At 40.9% G+C, this 22,500-nt stretch overlaps 2 protein-coding genes across 5 annotated transcripts in view; both read left to right on the forward strand.

Annotated features, from left to right (window-relative positions):
• LOC306919505 (uncharacterized protein) overlaps window positions 1-15,204 on the forward strand; it is a 38,749-nt gene extending 23,545 nt beyond the window's left edge. Inside the window, exons 9-13 of the mRNA XM_079532265.1 lie at window positions 7,091-7,240; window positions 8,346-8,514; window positions 11,893-12,091; window positions 13,200-13,343; window positions 14,341-15,204. Of these exons, the coding sequence (XP_079388391.1) occupies window positions 7,091-7,240; window positions 8,346-8,514; window positions 11,893-12,091; window positions 13,200-13,343; window positions 14,341-14,407 (729 nt within the window). The 3' untranslated portion in view covers window positions 14,408-15,204. The remainder of the gene's footprint in view (window positions 1-7,090; window positions 7,241-8,345; window positions 8,515-11,892; window positions 12,092-13,199; window positions 13,344-14,340) is intronic.
• Window positions 15,205-20,538: 5,334 nt separating this feature from the next.
• LOC306919507 (uncharacterized protein) overlaps window positions 20,539-22,500 on the forward strand; it is a 56,478-nt gene continuing 54,516 nt past the window's right edge. For all 4 annotated transcript variants that reach the window (XR_013789559.1, XR_013789560.1, XM_079532267.1 and 1 more), the window contains exon 1: window positions 20,539-20,952. The gene's annotated coding sequence lies outside the window, so the exon portion shown is untranslated. The remainder of the gene's footprint in view (window positions 20,953-22,500) is intronic.

The raw sequence follows: 22,500 nt of genomic DNA on the forward strand, positions 1-22,500 counted from the left end.
CAGAGGTATAATTATGAAAACCAGCAGAGGTATAATTATGAAAACCAGCAGACATAGAGGTATAATTATGAAAACCAGCAGAGGTATAATTATGAAAACCAGCAGACATAGAGGTATAATTATGAAAACCAGCAGACATAGAGGTATAGTTATGAAAACCAGCAGAGGTATAATTATGAAAACCAGCAGAGGTATAATTATGAAAACCAGCAGAGGTATAATTATGAAAACCAGCAGAGGTATAATTATGAAAACCAGCAGAGGTATAATTATGAAAACCAGCAGAGGTATAATTATGAAAACCAGCAGACATAGAGGTATAGTTATGAAAACCAGCAGAGGTATAATTATGAAAACCAGCAGAGGTATAATTATGAAAACCAGCAGACATAGAGGTATAGTTATGAAAACCAGCAGAGGTATAATTATGAAAACCAGCAGACATAGAGGTATAGTTATGAAAACCAGCAGAGGTATAATTATGGAAACCAGCAGAGGTATAATTATGAAAACCAGCAGAGGTATAATTATGAAAACCAGCAGAGGTATAATTATGAAAACCAGCAGAGGTATAATTATGAAAACCAGCAGACAGAGGTATAATTATGAAAACCAGCAGAGGTATAATTATGAAAACCAGCAGACATAGAGGTATAATTATGAAAACCAGCAGAGGTATAATTATGAAAACCAGCAGAGGTATAATTATGAAAACCAGCAGAGGTATAATTATGAAAACCAGCAGAGGTATAATTATGAAAACCAGCAGACATAGAGGTATAGTTATGAAAACCAGCAGAGGTATAATTATGAAAACCAGCAGAGGTATAATTATGAAAACCAGCAGACATAGAGGTATAGTTATGAAAACCAGCAGAGGTATAATTATGAAAACCAGCAGAGGTATAATTATGAAAACCAGCAGAGGTATAATTATGAAAACCAGCAGAGGTATAATTATGAAAACCAGCAGACAGAGGTATAATTATGAAAACCAGCAGAGGTATAATTATGAAAACCAGCAGAGGTATAATTATGAAAACCAGCAGAGGTATAATTATGAAAACCAGCAGAGGTATAGTTATGAAAACCAGCAGAGGTATAATTATGAAAACCAGCAGACATAGAGGTATAATTATGAAAACCAGCAGACATAGAGGTATAATTATGAAAACCAGCAGAGGTATAATTATGAAAACCAGCAGAGGTATAATTATGAAAACCAGCAGAGGTATAATTATGAAAACCAGCAGAGGTATAATTATGAAAACCAGCAGAGGTATAATTATGAAAACCAGCAGAGGTATAATTATGAAAACCAGCAGACATAGAGGTATAATTATGAAAACCAGCAGAGGTATAATTATGAAAACCAGCAGAGGTATAATTATGAAAACCAGCAGAGGTATAATTATGAAAACCAGCAGAGGTATAATTATGAAAACCAGCAGAGGTATAATTATGAAAACCAGCAGAGGTATAATTATGAAAACCAGCAGAGGTATAATTATGAAAACCAGCAGACAGAGGTATAATTATGAAAACCAGCAGACATAGAGGTATAATTATGAAAACCAGCAGAGGTATAATTATGAAAACCAGCAGAGGTATAATTATGAAAACCAGCAGACAGAGGTATAATTATGAAAACCAGCAGAGGTATAGTTATGAAAACCAGCAGAGGTATAATTATGAAAACCAGCAGACATAGAGGTATAATTATGAAAACCAGCAGAGGTATAATTATGAAAACCAGCAGAGGTATAATTATGAAAACCAGCAGACATAGAGGTATAATTATGAAAACCAGCAGAGGTATAATTATGAAAACCAGCAGACATAGAGGTATAATTATGAAAACCAGCAGACATAGAGGTATAGTTATGAAAACCAGCAGAGGTATAATTATGAAAACCAGCAGAGGTATAATTATGAAAACCAGCAGAGGTATAATTATGAAAACCAGCAGAGGTATAATTATGAAAACCAGCAGAGGTATAATTATGAAAACCAGCAGACATAGAGGTATAGTTATGAAAACCAGCAGAGGTATAATTATGAAAACCAGCAGAGGTATAATTATGAAAACCAGCAGACATAGAGGTATAGTTATGAAAACCAGCAGAGGTATAATTATGAAAACCAGCAGACATAGAGGTATAGTTATGAAAACCAGCAGAGGTATAATTATGAAAACCAGCAGAGGTATAATTATGAAAACCAGCAGAGGTATAATTATGAAAACCAGCAGAGGTATAATTATGAAAACCAGCAGAGGTATAATTATGAAAACCAGCAGAGGTATAATTATGAAAACCAGCAGAGGTATAATTATGAAAACCAGCAGACATAGAGGTATAATTATGAAAACCAGCAGAGGTATAATTATGAAAACCAGCAGACATAGAGGTATAATTATGAAAACCAGCAGACATAGAGGTATAGTTATGAAAACCAGCAGAGGTATAATTATGAAAACCAGCAGAGGTATAATTATGAAAACCAGCAGAGGTATAATTATGAAAACCAGCAGAGGTATAATTATGAAAACCAGCAGACATAGAGGTATAGTTATGAAAACCAGCAGAGGTATAATTATGAAAACCAGCAGAGGTATAATTATGAAAACCAGCAGACATAGAGGTATAGTTATGAAAACCAGCAGAGGTATAATTATGAAAACCAGCAGACATAGAGGTATAGTTATGAAAACCAGCAGAGGTATAATTATGAAAACCAGCAGAGGTATAATTATGAAAACCAGCAGAGGTATAATTATGAAAACCAGCAGAGGTATAATTATGAAAACCAGCAGAGGTATAATTATGAAAACCAGCAGACAGAGGTATAATTATGAAAACCAGCAGAGGTATAATTATGAAAACCAGCAGACATAGAGGTATAATTATGAAAACCAGCAGAGGTATAATTATGAAAACCAGCAGAGGTATAATTATGAAAACCAGCAGAGGTATAATTATGAAAACCAGCAGACATAGAGGTATAGTTATGAAAACCAGCAGAGGTATAATTATGAAAACCAGCAGAGGTATAATTATGAAAACCAGCAGACATAGAGGTATAGTTATGAAAACCAGCAGAGGTATAATTATGAAAACCAGCAGAGGTATAATTATGAAAACCAGCAGAGGTATAATTATGAAAACCAGCAGAGGTATAATTATGAAAACCAGCAGAGGTATAATTATGAAAACCAGCAGACAGGTATAATTATGAAAACCAGCAGAGGTATAATTATGAAAACCAGCAGAGGTATAATTATGAAAACCAGCAGACAGAGGTATAATTATGAAAACCAGCAGAGGTATAGTTATGAAAACCAGCAGAGGTATAATTATGAAAACCAGCAGACATAGAGGTATAATTATGAAAACCAGCAGACATAGAGGTATAATTATGAAAACCAGCAGAGGTATAATTATGAAAACCAGCAGAGGTATAATTATGAAAACCAGCAGAGGTATAATTATGAAAACCAGCAGACATAGAGGTATAATTATGAAAACCAGCAGAGGTATAATTATGAAAACCAGCAGAGGTATAATTATGAAAACCAGCAGAGGTATAATTATGAAAACCAGCAGACATAGAGGTATAATTATGAAAACCAGCAGAGGTATAATTATGAAAACCAGCAGAGGTATAATTATGAAAACCAGCAGAGGTATAATTATGAAAACCAGCAGAGGTATAATTATGAAAACCAGCAGACATAGAGGTATAATTATGAAAACCAGCAGAGGTATAATTATGAAAACCAGCAGAGGTATAATTATGAAAACCAGCAGACAGAGGTATAATTATGAAAACCAGCAGACATAGAGGTATAATTATGAAAACCAGCAGAGGTATAATTATGAAAACCAGCAGAGGTATAATTATGAAAACCAGCAGACAGAGGTATAATTATGAAAACCAGCAGAGGTATAGTTATGAAAACCAGCAGAGGTATAATTATGAAAACCAGCAGACATAGAGGTATAATTATGAAAACCAGCAGACATAGAGGTATAATTATGAAAACCAGCAGAGGTATGATTATGAAAACCAGCAGAGGTATAATTATGAAAACCAGCAGAGGTATAATTATGAAAACCAGCAGACATAGAGGTATAATTATGAAAACCAGCAGAGGTATAATTATGAAAACCAGCAGAGGTATAATTATGAAAACCAGCAGAGGTATAATTATGAAAACCAGCAGAGGTATAATTATGAAAACCAGCAGAGGTATAATTATGAAAACCAGCAGACATAGAGGTATAATTATGAAAACCAGCAGAGGTATAATTATGAAAACCAGCAGAGGTATAATTATGAAAACCAGCAGAGGTATAATTATGAAAACCAGCAGACATAGAGGTATAATTATGAAAACCAGCAGAGGTATAATTATGAAAACCAGCAGAGGTATAATTATGAAAACCAGCAGACATAGAGGTATAATTATGAAAACCAGCAGAGGTATAATTATGAAAACCAGCAGACATAGAGGTATAATTATGAAAACCAGCAGAGGTATAATTATGAAAACCAGCAGAGGTATAATTATGAAAACCAGCAGAGGTATAATTATGAAAACCAGCAGAGGTATAATTATGAAAACCAGCAGACATAGAGGTATAATTATGAAAACCAGCAGAGGTATAATTATGAAAACCAGCAGAGGTATAATTATGAAAACCAGCAGAGGTATAATTATGAAAACCAGCAGACATAGAGGTATAATTATGAAAACCAGCAGAGGTATAATTATGAAAACCAGCAGACAGAGGTATAATTATGAAAACCAGCAGACATAGAGGTATAATTATGAAAACCAGCAGAGGTATAATTATGAAAACCAGCAGACAGGTATAATTATGAAAACCAGCAGAGGTATAATTATGAAAACCAGCAGAGGTATAATTATGAAAACCAGCAGACAGAGGTATAATTATGAAAACCAGCAGAGGTATAGTTATGAAAACCAGCAGAGGTATAATTATGAAAACCAGCAGACATAGAGGTATAATTATGAAAACCAGCAGACATAGAGGTATAATTATGAAAACCAGCAGAGGTATAATTATGAAAACCAGCAGAGGTATAATTATGAAAACCAGCAGAGGTATAATTATGAAAACCAGCAGACATAGAGGTATAATTATGAAAACCAGCAGAGGTATAATTATGAAAACCAGCAGAGGTATAATTATGAAAACCAGCAGAGGTATAATTATGAAAACCAGCAGAGGTATAATTATGAAAACCAGCAGACATAGAGGTATAATTATGAAAACCAGCAGAGGTATAATTATGAAAACCAGCAGAGGTATAATTATGAAAACCAGCAGAGGTATAATTATGAAAACCAGCAGAGGTATAATTATGAAAACCAGCAGACATAGAGGTATAATTATGAAAACCAGCAGAGGTATAATTATGAAAACCAGCAGAGGTATAATTATGAAAACCAGCAGACAGAGGTATAATTATGAAAACCAGCAGAGGTATAATTATGAAAACCAGCAGAGGTATAATTATGAAAACCAGCAGACATAGAGGTATAATTATGAAAACCAGCAGAGGTATAATTATGAAAACCAGCAGAGGTATAATTATGAAAACCAGCAGAGGTATAATTATGAAAACCAGCAGAGGTATAATTATGAAAACCAGCAGAGGTATAATTATGAAAACCAGCAGAGGTATAATTATGAAAACCAGCAGACATAGAGGTATAATTATGAAAACCAGCAGAGGTATAATTATGAAAACCAGCAGAGGTATAATTATGAAAACCAGCAGAGGTATAATTATGAAAACCAGCAGACAGAGGTATAATTATGAAAACCAGCAGACATAGAGGTATAATTATGAAAACCAGCAGAGGTATAATTATGAAAACCAGCAGAGGTATAATTATGAAAACCAGCAGAGGTATAATTATGAAAACCAGCAGACATAGAGGTATAATTATGAAAACCAGCAGAGGTATAATTATTAAAACCAGCAGAGGTATAGTTATGAAAACCAGCAGAGGTATAATTATGAAAACCAGCAGAGGTATAATTATGAAAACCAGCAGAGGTATAATTATGAAAACCAGCAGACATAGAGGTATAATTATGCCTGATATCATATTTAGAAAACATTTCAGATGGAGAAAAAAACAGAGATGATTTGAATCGAATATTTAGGAAAAGTCATGCAAGGGGAACTTTCTCAGAACTTAATGGGCAAAGAAAATCCTCTTCAAAATGTGAAAATGGGTCAGATGGACTGCTTAGACACGCTAGTGTTTATTTATTTTATTTATTTATTTGACAGGGACAAAGCTCATTAATCGACATGTTAGTTTTCACCTCAATGTAAATAAGCCAGAGTTAGCCAAAGCTACATTTCATCTGTAGTCCCACTGTGTTGAAGCAGTGGTTTTACACTGTGTTCTCCACTCAGGAGAGAAGTCTGTAGTCCCACTGTGTTGAAGCAGTGGTTTTACACTGTGTTCTCCACTCAGGAGAGAAGCAGTGGTTTTACACTGTGTTCTCCACTCAGGAGAGAAGCAGTGGTTTTACACTGTGTTCTCCACTCAGGAGAGAAGCAGTGGTTTTACACTGTGTTCTCCACTCAGGAGAGAAGCAGTGGTTTTACACTGTGTTCTCCACTCAGGAGAGAAGCAGTGGTTTTACACTGTGTTCTCCACTCAGGAGAGAAGCTGTGGTTTTACACTGTGTTCTCCACTCAGGAGAGAAGTCATCTGTAGTCACACTGTGTTAAAGCAGTGGTTTTACACTGTGTTCTCCACTCAGGAGAGAAGCTGTGGTTTTACACTGTGTTCTCCACTCAGGAGAGAAGCAGTGGTTTTACACTGTTCTCCACTCAGGAGAGAAGCTGTGTTGAAGCAGTGGTTTTACACTGTGTTCTCCACTCAGGAGAGAAGCTGTGGTTTTACACTGTGTTCTCCACTCAGGAGAGAAGCAGTGGTTTTACACTGTGTTCTCCACTCAGGAGAGAAGCAGTGGTTTTACACTGTGTTCTCCACTCAGGAGAGAAGCAGTGGTTTTACACTGTGTTCTCCACTCAGGAGAGAAGCTGTGTTGAAGCAGTGGTTTTACACTGTGTTCTCCACTCAGGAGAGAAGTCGTACAGCTGTGACGTCTGTGGGAAAACCTTCACCAACGCATACGCTCTGAAACACCACACCATGAAACACCTGGGCATCAGGCCCCACAAGGTAACTACACCTGGTCACTACACCTGGTAACTACACCTGGACATCAGGCCCCACAAGGTAACTACACCTGGTCACTACACCTGGTAACTACACCTGGACATCAGGCCCCACAAGGTAACTAGACCTGGTAACTACACCTGGGCATCAGGCCCCACAAGGTAACTACACCTGGTCACTACATCTGGGCATCAGGCCCCACAAGGTAACTACACCTGGGCATCAGGCCCCACAAGGTAACTACACCTGGGCATCAGGCCCCATAAGGTAACTACACCTGGTAACTACACCTGGGCATCAGGCCCCACAAGGTAACTACACCTGGTCACTACACCTGGGCATCAGGCCCCACAAGGTAACTACACCTGGTAGCTACACCTTTAAACACCTGGGCATCAGGCCCCACAAGGTAACTACACCTGGGCATCAGGCCCCACAAGGTAACTACACCTGGTAACTACACCTGGGCATCAGGCCCCACAATGTAACTACACCTGGTCACTACACCTGGTAACTACACCTGGGCATCAGGCCCCACAAGGTACCTACACCTGGTAGCTACACCATGAAACACCTGGGCATCAGGCCCCACAAGGTAACTACACCTGGTAACCACACCATGAAACACCTGGGCATCAGGCCCCACAAGGTACCTACACCTGGTAACCACACCTGGACATCAGGCCCTACAAGGTACCTACACCTGGTACCCACACCATGTGTCCTAACGATGTGTCCTAACTGTCTCCTCAGTGTCCTAACAATGTGTCCTCAGTGTCCTAACGATGTCTCCTCAGTGTCCTCAGTGTCCTAAGGCCTACACCAGTGCTATGATCCTCTATGTCTCCTCAGTGTCCTAACGATGTGTCCTAACGATGTGTCCTCAGTGTCCCCAGTGTCCTAAGGCCTACACCAGTGCTATGATCCTCTATGTCTCTTTGGTGTCCTAACGATGTGTCCTAGTGTCCCCAGTGTCCTAAGGCCTACACCAGTGCTATGATCCTCTATGTCTCCTCAGTGTCCTAACGATGTGTCCTAACAATGTCTCCTCAGTGTCCCCAGTGTCCTAAGGCCTACACCAGTGCTATGATCCTCTATGTCTCCTCAGTGTCCCCAGTGTCCTAAGGCCTACACCAGTGCTATGATCCTGCGCCACCACCAGAGGTCCCACCAGGCCTTCGTCCCTCTGCCCTGCCAGGTCTGCTCCAAGACCTTCCGCACCGCCCAGTCGCTGCAGATGCATCTCAACGGACACACCCTGCCCTTCAGATGCACCAGTAAACTACCGTCTATTTAACATAAACTACTGTCTATTTAACATAAACTACCGTCTATTTAACATAAACTACAGTCTGTTTAACATAAACTACCGTCTGTTTAAAATAAACTACCGTCTATTTAACATAAACTACCGTTACCGTCTATTTAACATAAACTACCGTCTGTTTAACATAAACTACCGTCTATTTAACACAAACTACCGTCTGTTTAACATAAACTACCGTCTATTTAACAAACTACCGTCTATTTAACATAAACTACCGTCTCTTTAACATAAACTACCGTCTGTTTAACATAAACTACAGTCTATTTAACATAAACTACCGTCTATTTAACATAAACTACCGTCTATTTAACATAAACTACAGTCTGTTTAACATAAACTACCGTCTATTTAACAAACTACCGTCTGTTTAACATAAACTACCGTCTATTTAACATAAACTACAGTCTGTTTAACATAAACTACAGTCTATTTAACATAAACTACCGTCTGTTTCACAAACTACCGTCTGTTTAACATAAACTACCGTCTATTTAACATAAACTACCGTCTGTTTAACATAAACTACCGTCTGTTTAACATAAACTACCGTCTATTTAACATAAACTACCGTCTGTTTAACATAAACTACCGTCTATTTAACATAAACTACCGTCTGTTTAACATAAACTACCGTCTGTTTAACATAAACTACCGTCTGTTTAACATAAACTACAGTCTGTTTAACATAAACTACCGTCTGTTTAACATAAACTACAGTCTGTTTAACAAACTACCGTCTATTTAACATAAACTACAGTCTGTTTAACATAAACTACCGTCTATTTAACATAAACTACAGTCTGTTTAACATAAACTACCGTCTGTTTAACATAAACTACCGTCTGTTTAACATAAACTACCGTCTGTTTAACATAAACTACCGTCTATTTAACATAAACTACCGTCTGTTTAACATAAACTACCGTCTGTTTAACATAAACTACAGTCTGTTTAACATAAACTACCGTCTGTTTAACATAAACTACCGTCTGTTTAACATAAACTACCGTCTGTTTAACATAAACTACCGTCTGTTTAACAAACTACCGTCTATTTAACATAAACTACCGTCTGTTTAACATAAACTACCGTCTGTTTAACATAAACTACAGTCTGTTTAACATAAACTACAGTCTGTTTAACATAAACTACCGTCTGTTTAACATAAACTACCGTCTGTTTAACATAAACTACCGTCTGTTTAACATAAACTACCGTCTATTTAACATAAACTACCGTCTGTTTAACATAAACTACCGTCTATTTAACAAACTACCGTCTATTTAACATAAACTACCGTCTGTTTAACATAAACTACCGTCTGTTTAACATAAACTACCGTCTATTTAACAAACTACCGTCTGTTTAACATAAACTACCGTCTGTTTAACATAAACTACAGTCTGATTAACATAAACTACCGTATGTTTAACATAAACTACCGTCTGTTTAACATAAACTACCATCTATTTAACATAAACTACCGTCTGTTTAACATAAACTACCGTCTATTTAACATAAACTACCGTCTGTTTAACATAAACTACCGTCTGTTTAACATAAACTACCGTCTATTTAACATAAACTACCGTCTATTTAACATAAACTACCGTCTAGTTAACACACTACCGTCTATTTAACATAAACTACCGTCTGTTTAACATAAACTACCGTCTATTTAACATAAACTACCGTCTGTTTAACATAAACTACCGTCTATTTAACATAAACTACCGTCTATTTAACAAACTACCGTCTATTTAACATAAACTACCGTCTGTTTAACATAAACTACCGTCTGTTTAACATAAACTACCGTGCACACAGCCTGAATGCCCTCGTCAGCGAGGTGGACACACCAGGCCCTTCAGATGCAACAGTAAACTACTCTGTTTATTAACGTGGCAGCGGTGGCCGAACGGTTTGCGGAGCGGTCTTGATACCGGAAGGTCGCCAGTTCGTATCCCCGGACCGGCACGTTAAAATTACCACCGCTGAAGTGCCCTTGAGCAAGGCTTTGAACCACTACCATGAAATGTTCTATGAGCAGGGCCTGGCTGTAAACAAGTATCTGATGCTTAGTCTGGGTACCCTGGGTAAATATAACTTTGCTTTTGCTTACGTAAACTGCATTTTAAATTGTAGCTAGTAATGTGTTCTCTCTCTCTCTCTCTCTCTCTCTCTCTCTCTCTGTAATGTATTTTAAATTATGAACTAGTGCTCTGTTCTCTGTCAGGGTGCGAGCAGGGCTTCAGTCTGACACTAACTAGACTCATTTAGGCCTGACGTCGAAATAAATAAAAAGTCTTCTGAAAGAATATAATTATATTCAAAGATTTGTGCCACATTTTCAAGATTTTTCAAAAATAGCAGACCTACAAGCTCGTAGCGCGCCACCCGGTGGCCCTGTGAGAATCACTGACACAGAAACATGAGGTTTAACCCTGTGAGAACCACTGATATAGAAACATGAGGTTTAACCCTGTGAGAACCACTGATATAGAAACATGAGGTTTTAACCCTGTGAGAACCACTGATATAGAAACATGAGGTTTTAACCCTGTGAGAACCACTGATATAGAAACATGAGGTTTTAACCCTGTGAGAACCACTGATATAGAAACATGAGGTATTAACCCTGTGAGAACCACTGATATAGAAACATGAGGTTTAACCCTGTGAGAACCACTAATATAGAAACATGAGGTTTAACCCTGTGAGAACCACTGATATAGAAACATGAGGTTTTAACCCTGTGAGAACCACTGATATAGAAACATGAGGTTTTAACCCTGTGAGAACCACTGATATAGAAACATAGGGTTTAACCCTGTGAGAACCACTGACACAGAAACATGAGGTATTAACCCTGTGAGAACCACTAATATAGAAACAGGGTTTTAACCCTGTGAGAACCACTGATATAGAAACATGAGGTTTAACCCTGTGAGAACCACTGATATAGAAACATGAGGTTTAACCCTGTGAGAACCACTGATATAGAAACATGGGGTTTAACCCTGTGAGAACCACTGATATAGAAACATGAGGGTTTAACCCTGTGAGAACCACTGATATATTGACACAGGGACCCCCCAGAAGCCAATATTTTAGTTAAAAATGTTCGCTCTGAAATATATATTCAATGATTTGCGCCACATTTTCACGATTTTTCAAAAATAGAGACCTACAAGCTCTCTGCACTCGGTGCCGCGCTATGAGCTTGTAGATCTGCTATTTTTCAATAGCTAAAGCATAACGTAATGCTTAAAACACCAAAAGGGGTTCCCGTCCAAAATAAGTTTAACCCTCTCCTCTCTGTTCACAGAGTGCGAGCAGGGCTTCAGGTCTGCTGAGCTGCTGAAGGCCCACTCGTGGTCTCACAGTGGGAAGACCAAGGCGTGTAAGTCCTGCCAGAAGATCTTCGACAACCCCCTGAAGCTCCGTCACCACATGAAGAGCCACCTGCCGGCCAAGAGACCCTTCAGCTGTAACTACTGTCTGGAGACCTTCGTCAGCACGCACATGTAAGTGTCCTTAAACTCCACCACCGCCAGGGGGCGCCAGGGGGATCACACACACATGTAAGTGTCCTTAAACTCCACCACCGCCAGGGGGCGTTAGGGGGATCACACACATGTAAGTGTCCTTAAACTGGACCACCGCCACACCCTGGACAACGCTCCACACGTCCCAGACTCTTCTCCCTTCTGGCTCCAAAACTATGGAATGAACTTCCCATTGCAGTCAGAACTACAGACTCACTCCCAATCTAAACTATGGAATGAACTTCCCATTGCAGTCAGAACTACAGACTCACTCCCAATCTAAACTATGGAATGAACTTCCCATTGCAGTCAGAACTACAGACTCACTCCCAATCTAAACTATGGAATTAACTTCCCATTGCAGTCAGAACTACAGACTCACTCCCAATCTAAACTATGGAATGAACTTCCCATTGCAGTCAGAACTACAGACTCACTCCCAATCTAAACTATGGAATGAACTTCCCATTGCAGTCAGAACTACAGACTCACTCCCAATCTAAACTATGGAATGAACTTCCCATTGCAGTCAGAACTACAGACTCACTCTCAATCTAAACTATGGAATGAACTTCCCATTGCAGTCAGAACTACAGACTCACTCCCAATCTAAACTATAGAATTAACTTCCCATTGCAGTCAGAACTACAGACTCACTCCCAATCTAAACTATGGAATGAACTTCCCATTGCAGTCAGAACTACAGACTCACTCCCAATCTAAACTATGGAATGAACTTCCCAATCTTCCACCGTAGTCTGAAAACCCACCTCTTCAGACTCCATTTTAGCCCGTAGCCCCTCCCCTAACCTCGACGTCCTTACAGGTGCAATGCAAAGGCTCAAGTTATGTAACTTAGATAGTATTTTATGTAGACACAGCACTCCATAGTGTAAACACATCGTTTAATTATATAGATATTCCCTTACGTTCTTAGCTTACGTATGATCCATGATAACTGGTCTTTATGTATGTGATGTATTGCCATGCTTTTTGTTATTGCTTAATGTAAATCTCTCTGGATTAAGAGCGTCTGATAAATGCCTGAATTGTGACTTGTTGCTTGTGGCGCCCTCTGCCTGTCCAGGCTGGTGAAGCACGTGACGGCCAGGCACACGGAACCCGACCTGCAGTGTAAGGAGTGTGGGGTCATGTTGGGGTCGCGGTACCTCCTCAACAAACACAGGAAGCTGACACACCCCAAGGAGACCAAACGCTACGACTGCCACAGGTACTGTACAGAGGAAGCCCCCAGTAAGGCACCTCCCCCAGTAAGGCACCTCCCCCAGTAAGGCACCTCCCCCAGTAAGGTACCTCCCCCAGTAAGGCTGGGGGAGGTACAGAGGAAGCCCCCAGTAAGGCACCTCCCCCAGTAAGGCACCTCCCCCAGTAAGGCACCTCCCCCAGTAAGGCACCTCCCCCAGTAAGGCTGGGGGAGGTACAGAGGAAGCCCCCAGTAAGGCACCTCCCCCAGTAAGGCACCTCCCCCAGTAAGGCACCTCCCCCAGTAAGGCACCTCCCCCAGTAAGGCACCTCCCCCAGTAAGGCAGGGGGAGGTGCAGAGGAAGCCCCCAGTAAGGCACCTCCCCCAGTAAGGCTGGGGGAGGTACAGAGGAAGCCTCCAGTAAGGCACCTCCCCCAGTAAGGCACCTCCCCCAGTAAGGCAACTCCCCCAGTAAGGCTGGGGGAGGTGCAGAGGAAGCCCCCAGTAAGGCACCTCCCCCAGTAAGGCACCTCCCCCAGTAAGGCACCTCCCCCAGTAAGGCACCTCCCCCAGTAAGGCTGGGGGAGGTGCAGAGGAAGCCCCCAGTAAGGCACCTCCCCCAGTAAGGCACCTCCCCCAGTAAGGCACCTCCCCCAGTAAGGCTGGGGGAGGTGCAGAGGAAGCCCCCAGTAAGGCTGGGGGAGGTGCAGAGGAAGCCCCCAGTAAGGCACCTCCCCCAGTAAGGCTGGGGGAGGTGCAGAGGAAGCCCCCAGTAAGGCACCTCCCCCAGTAAGGCACCTCCCCCAGTAAGGCTGGGGGAGGTGCAGAGGAAGCCCCCAGTAAGGCACCTCCCCCAGTAAGGCTGGGGGAGGTGCAGAGGAAGCCCCCAGTAAGGCACCTCCCCCAGTAAGGCTGGGGGAGGTGCAGAGGAAGCCCCCAGTAAGGCTGGGGGAGGTGTAATTTCAGTATAAATTCGGCCACCAGGGGGCAGTAATTCATGACGTTGTGCGTTTTGCCCCTACAGGTGTGGGCGGAGGTATCCCAGCCAGCGCAGCCTCAACACGCACCAGTGTGTGAAACCATCTTACTGAACACTGCCCCCCGCTGGCCAGGAGGGGAACTACAGCCCCTGACAATATACAAAGTCACAGCACCAACTTTGATGAGGCACTGTTGCTTTGTTTTCAAAATTGAAGGTTTTCTGCTGAAATATTTATATTTAGAATTTTCTGAAAAGTGAACTTATTGGAGTTATGAGGTTTCCTCGCGAAGGCAGAGATATATTTATTGATTCAGAGCGGTGTCGCTGATAGCGCCCCCGTCGCTAGCTACCGCTAACGTTAACCTTTATTTGTGTTTGTTTCTTGTTTTTCTTATTATTTTTTTCTAAAATAGAAGTATGTATCGGCCCTATGGTCTGTACAGCCTAGCGGTATCAGCCCTAGGGTCTGTACAGCCTAGCGGTATCGGCCCTAGGGTCTGTACAGCCTAGTGGTATCGGCCCTAGGGTCTGTACAGCCTAGCGGTATCGGCCCTAGCGGTCCAGCTCAGGTCATGATGATGATGTCACAATGACATCATTCTGTGATGACTCACTTTATCTTTCAGTGTAAAAAGAAAATATAGTTAAAAAAGATACTATTTCAAATCCGTATCAAACGTTTTGGCCATGCTACACATCGCTCCGCTCCGCTCGCTACACAGGCAGACAGGCAGGCAGGCAGGCAGGCAGGCAGGCAGGCAGGCAGGCAGGCAGGCAGGCAGACAGACAGACAGACAGACAGACAGACAGACAGACAGACAGACAGACAGACAGACAGACAGACAGACAGACAGACAGACAGACAGACAGACAGACAGACAGATAACTGTATTGAATTTTATGATGTTGAGATGATGAAAATAAAAGACTTAATGTCTGTGTCGTCGTCTCATATTCTGTTTATTCTGTTGTCTGAGAGGGATCTTGTTCTTTGTTCAAATAAGTTTAAGAATTAGACGAGTTTTCATGCGTTTATTTAATTTGCATGATTATTTGTCAAGTTACTAGTGGTTTTCAACCCTGTTCACATCAAGGTCCATTATTTATTCAGCATTTGAGCCACGGACCACCATCTGATGACATTTAGCCTCTCAGACCCATTTGAGCCACGGACCACCATTTGATGACATTTAGCCTCTCAGACCCATTTGAGCCACGGACCACCATCTGATGACATTTAGCCTCTCAGACCCATTTGAGCCACGGACCACCGTTTGATGACATTTAGCCTCTCAGACCCATCTGAGCCACGGACCACCATTTGATGACATTTAGCCTCTCAGACCCATTTGAGCCACGGACCACCATCTGATGACATTTAGCCTCTCAGACCCATTTGAGCCACGGACCACGGTCTGATGACATTTAGCCTCTCAGACCCATTTGAGCCACGGACCACCGTTTGATGACATGTATCCTCTCAGACCAAAAACTAAAGAATATTTTGTTAGATTTTGTCCACAATTCCATGCTGTATTGATGTTGGTACCATTAGGAGAGATAACATGAAGGTGGTACCATTAGGAGAGATAACATGGTGGTGTTACCATTAGGAGAGATAACATGGTGTTGGTACCATTAGGAGAGATAACATGATGTTGGTACCATTAGGAGAGATAACATGATGTTTGTACCATTAGGAGAGATAACATGATGTTGGTACCATTAGGAGAGATAACATGATGTTGGTACCATTAGGAGAGATAACATGATGTTGGTACCATTAGGAGAGATAACATGGTGTTGGTACCATTAGGAGAGATAACATGATGTTGGTACCATTAGGAGAGATAACATGATGTTGGTACCATTAGGAGAGATAACATGGTGTTGGTACCATTAGGAGAGATTACATGATGTTGGTACCATTAGGAGAGAACATGGTGTTGGTACCATTAGGAGAGGCAAACGTTGATAAAAACGTTTCTACATTCTCTAATTGTGTCGACTTCTGGTAAATTAAGTAATGCAGATGTTTAACAATAATTTAACTCTTGGGAGCGTAAAATGAACAGTTAAATATCCATTTGGTTAGCAACTCTCCATCATTTAGCTGCATGGGGACCACCTGGAACCCCCTCAAGGTCCATTTGGTTTCATTTACGCTCACAGCCCTCCTATGAGACAGACTGAGTAGAAAATAATCGTATTTTATCATGATCATTAGTGAGGACCAATTATATGAAGATAGGTTGAAAAGTGGTGAAGTGGTCCTTTAAGAGCAGACCTTGTATTGTATTGAACTGTACTTTACTGTGCTTTTTTTCTGCACCGTCAATAATGTATCCAATCAATCAATCAATCAATCAAATACATTATTGCCAGCACAGCACAGTATAGAGCACACATGGATGTATGTGCTCAGTGTGGCCACTTGAGGTCAGTGTTGCACCTTTAACAAGCCTCCTGGCTCCAGTGAACTGATCTGCGTGTTGAGTCATTTTAATTAATAAATGTGATATAAATATTAATAAACGCAATGAACAAACATTACATTTAAACATTGAATTAACGTGGTTTTATTAACTTTGTACATTTAGTAACTGCGTAACGTTACCGCAACAAAGCCATATATTACAAAACTATGTTATTTTATGCATAATAAATCAATGCACCCAGACTGTGATCCTGCAGGAAAGTAATTTATTTTGTATTCATGGAAATTATTTGATTTTCTGATTTTATTCATGAAAAGTTCAGATTTGTTTAATTATTGTTTGAACACATACAAATAAATTGAAATTAATTATTATATAAACAAAATAAAGTTAGTTCAGTTAATAAAGTAGGCCTATTTATGATGAATTGAAAACGGTGGACCCTCTTGTAAACAAGTGTAATGCTTTATGCTTTGTATTGAGTTGTGCTTGAAATGTACTGTAATTCTACAAACTGTTAATAAATACTTCAATCAATCAATAAATCAATCAAACAGAGCAGACCAGACCTAGCCATGGTTCACATGACGTCATGGTGGAACTTCAATCCGTTTCTTGTGCACTGATCATTTCCATCCCTCACATCTACATAAACCTTCACACATCAGATCTAACAGTCCTCACATCTACATAAACCTTCACACATCAGATCTAACAGTCCTCACACCTACATAAACCTTCACACATCAGATCTAACAGTCCTCACATCTACATAAACCTTCACACATCAGATCTAACAGTCCTCACATCTACATAAACCTTCACACATCAGATCTAACAGTCCTCACACCTACATAAACCTTCACACATCAGATCTAACAGTCCTCACGTCTACATAAACCTTCACACATCAGATCTAACAGTCCTCACACCTACATAAACCTTCACACATCAGATCTAACAGTCCTCACACCTACATAAACCTTCACACATCAGATCTAACAGTCCACACACCTACAGAAACCTTCACACATCAGATCTAACAGTCCTCACGTCTACAGAAACCTTCACACATCAGATCTAACAGTCCTCACACCTACAGAAACCTTCACACATCAGATCTAACAGTCCTCACACCTACATAAACCTTCACACATCAGATCTAACAGTCCACACACCTACATAAACCTTCACACATCAGATCTAACAGTCCTCACACCTACAGAAACCTTCACACATCAGATCTAACAGTCCACACACCTACATAAACCTTCACACATCAGATCTAACAGTCCACACACCTACATAAACCTTCACACATCAGATCTAACAGTCCACACACCTACATAAACCTTCACACATCAGATCTAACAGTCCTCACACCTACAGAAACCTTCACACATCAGATCTAACAGTCCTCACGTCTACAGAAACCTTCACACATCAGATCTAACAGTCCTCACACCTACATAAACCTTCACACATCAGATCTAACAGTCCTCACACCTACAGAAACCTTCACACATCAGATCTAACAGTCCTCACACCTACAGAAACCTTCACACATCAGATCTAACAGTCCTCACACCTACATAAACCTTCACACATCAGATCTAACAGTCCTCACATCTACAGAAACCTTCACACATCAGATCTAACAGTCCTCACACCTACAGAAACCTTCACACATCAGATCTAACAGTCCTCACATCTACAGAAACCTTCACACATCAGATCTAACAGTCCTCACATCATAAACCTTCACACATCAGATCTAACAGTCCTCACATCTACAGAAACCTTCACACATCAGATCTAAAGCTCTCTGCTCAGAGCTACGGATGTTAGGATCCTCGCCGGGCGGGTAGAAGAACCTCTATCTTCACTATTGTTACATTAAAAAAAACACATTTTAATCACATCGGTGGACATTTTGTCTCATAGTTATAATGTAATGAGAGGTACAATACACCTCCCCACCGACAGGGGCGCGTAGTAAGCATATGGGGGAAAAAGTGAGAACGTGTCCACGGATGAGATTGAAGTGTTGTTTTTATGTAACAATAGTGAAGATGGAGGTTCTTCTACCCGCCCGGCGAGGATATAACATCTGTAGCTCTGAGGAGAGACCTTTAGATCTGATGTTTGAAGGTTTATGTAGATGTGAGGGATGGAAATTAATGACGTCAGTGAACAGGCTGAAGTTCCAACAAGACATGATGTCATGATGATATTATAATCACACTGACGTCATTATCGTCATGGAGCCACAGCGGGGTTGCCACGTCGTGTGAGAGAAATGAGCAACCACGTCTATGAAAACAAGCCCCCAATATATAGGCTATTAAAAATGAATTAAGAATACAAGACAATGAATAAATAAACCGAGAAATCAATCTTGGAAACAAAGTGAGAATCTTTTAAAAGGATCCCTGGCTAATGGTCATTCATGTTACCAAGATGTGGCAGCGGTGGCCGAACGGATTGCGGAGCGGTCTTGATACCGCTGAAGTGCCCTTGAACAAGGCATTGAACCACTACGATGAAATGTTCTATGAGCAGGGCCTGGCTGGAAACAAGTTCTTGAGCTTAGCCCAGATACCCTGGGTAAATATAGTAATCATTTCATTTCATTGCTTTTTTTCACCTTAGAAATATTGCACGAATAAGAGCCTATTTGTCATTGGACGATTTTTTTCTCGGCTTGATTACTGCAATGCACTTTTTTCTGGACTGCCTAAGAAAACAACTGACAGATTACAACTTGTCCAAAATGCAGCAGCCAGAGTTTTAACTAGAACTAAGATGAGAGAACATATTACTCCAGTTTTGGCTTCACTGCATTGGCTTCCGGTTGTTTTTAGGATTGATTTTAAAATTATTGTACTTGTTTATAAATCTCTCAATGTTCTCGCACCTTCCTACCTACATGACTGCCTGCCTAAATATGTCCCAAACCGCCCCCTAAGGTCTTCCACTGCTGGCCTGCTCGCTTTGCCTAAAAAAATGGCAACTAAAAAATACGGGGAAGCAGCGTTTTGCTTCTAGGGGCCGACGGCGTGGAACAAACTCCCACTGTACCTTCGACAGGCAGCCTCTGTAGACATTTTTAAAGCGCAGCTCAAGACCCACTTCTACACTCTTGCTTTTAATTGATCTTTTAATTTGTTGTTATTCATGTGCTCACTGTATTGCATTACTGCTCTTGTTTGTTTAATGTTTATGCCTTGCTTTTCTTTTCTTTCTTTTCTCCATTGCTCTGTAAAGCACTTTGAGCTGCATTTCATGTCATGAAAGGTGCAGGTATACAAATAAAGTTTTATTATTATTATTATTAATAATAAGACAAATATGCCTTAAAACATTAAACTTGCCTCTATGACTGACCATAAATATTTTATTTCTGGTTTATCATCACTGGTTTAAACAACAAAGACCAAACAAACAACTTTTATAGTCAGTGGCAGCGGTGGCCGAACGGATAGCGGCGCGGTCTAGATACCGGAAGGTTCCCAGTTCGAACCAGCCGTCCGACACGTTAAAATTACCACCGCTGAAATGCCCTTGAACAAGGCATCAACCACTACGATGAAATGTGTTCTATGAGCAGGGCCTGGCTGGAAACAAGTTCTTGAGCTTAGCCCAGATACCCTGGGTAAATATAGATTTCATTTCATTTCATTTCAGAAACAAGACAAAAAACTATACCAATAATATTCCAAATAAGTGCTTAATAACTTCATAAAAATGCAGACATGGCAACACGGCGGCAGACAGGGCGACCCGGAAGTGAAAGACCAAGAAGACGAAACGGTGCTTCCGCTTTGTGTCGCTCAGGCTTTAAGTTGATCTTCATTTTCTCTGATCTTAAAATAATAATAATAATAAAAATAAAACACCTCCAATTCATTCAATATAAAACATCCGCAGGGGCTTTCATCATAGAGTCCATAGACTTCTCGTTACCGCGAGACTACCAGGCCGGGACGTTAATGTTGTAACGGAGAGAGAGAGAAAAAACAACACAACAAAAGGCCTTGAAGATCTGCGGAACGATCTACAAAACCACAGGCCTGAAACACAGACAGACAGACAGACAGACAAGACAGACAAGACAGACAGACAGACAGACAGACAGACAGACAGACAGACAGGTAGAGAGTGAGACAGACAGGCAGAACATCTTAACGGTCGGAGCAGTGAGACAGTTTTAACGGTAAGACACTCAAACTACCGCCCCCCCCCCCGCTACTGTACAACATGTTTACGTTTCATTAATACCTGTTTCTGCAGTACTTACTGTATAATATTACTGTTATATTTATAGTAGTATTGTATAGTATACTGCTTACTGTTGTATCAGTACTGTGTGTGTGTGTGTGTGTGTGTGTGTGTGTGTGTGTCATTAAATGTTATGATGGGTTGAGTATGAAGGATTGATTGATTGATTGATTGATTGATTGATTGAATGACTGACTGACTGACTGATTGGTGGATTGATTGATTGATTGAATGGTGGATTGATTGACTGACTGATTGGTGCGTGGATTGATTGATTGATTGAATGGTGGATTGATTGATTGGTGCGTTGATTGATTGATTGACTGACTGACTCGTGGGTTGATTGTGTGAATGCTGTATTTGTCAGAAATGTAAGACGCATTTTGATAATCCCCGGACCCTAGCCGCAATTTGCAACTCTAGATTGTTTTATAATGTGGTGAATCTAGAGTTGCAATTCAATACCCTCCATTGACTCCCCACTCATCCAATTTGGTTTGCGATCTGCTTGTATTAAACAACGTTAAACTCACCAACATTGCAGCTGTAGGCCAAGCTTAAATTATCCTCTTTCAATCTGCCGAGTTTGTTTTTCATAAAAATCCCCTGTAGACATGTTATGAGATACTTTCTGTCAAGACATTCTGTGCAAGTGATTATTTATCTGAGTTTGGAAGCGCTCGTCGTATGTCACTGAACGGCCTAGCTCCTTTCGGAACCCTACGTTAAAGTTTCTGACATTTTGATGACTTTACGTAGGGTTCCTTCTCGTTGACTTCAAGCGACGTGGGACGCAATCTGACTTACCCTGACTTACCCCTGTGCTGCGCTGTGGATATGACGCTGACATATTCCAAAAGAAGCATATGAGAGCTATAGGAGACAACGAACCCTCTGACCCCCCCCCCCCCCCCCCCGCGAACGGCTCAGAAGCCGTTAAGTATTTTTAATGTTTGTTAGACCGTTTTGGCAGCTCTCTTCCTTCCTTCCTTGACTTCCTTATTGACATCCTATTGTACCGCCTCCAGCACCGTGGCTGGCTACCTGCGACAGAGGCAGGAACGCGCAGATAGCCAGTTCCGGCGTCCCCCTGCCCCAGTCTAGTGGACAGACAGACGTCCCCCTGCCCCAGTCTAGTGGACAGACAGACGGTCCCCCTGCCCCAGTCTAGTGGACAGACAGACGTCCCCCTGCCCCAGTGTAGTGGACAGACAGACCGTCCCCAGATCGTTGTGGGCACCATTTATTTTGTATTTTGCGTGTTATTTCGCTAAATGCAGTTATTTGTGTTTTTATGAATTCATTGTTTTATTGCAAGACCTGCAGACATAGCCGTGTGAATCTGGATTTCCCCCCACGAGAATTTACATCACGATTCAAACACGATTCTCGTTTTTCTCCCATGTAAATATGTATCTTCTGTAGTTGTAGCCTGGCCCTGCAGACAGCGTGCTTTCTGGTCTAGAGGGGCGGGTAGCCTGGC

Source organism: Electrona antarctica, assembly GCF_951216825.1.
Source record: "Electrona antarctica genome assembly, contig: scaffold_287, whole genome shotgun sequence".
NCBI classification, from domain to species: domain Eukaryota; kingdom Metazoa; phylum Chordata; class Actinopteri; order Myctophiformes; family Myctophidae; genus Electrona; species Electrona antarctica.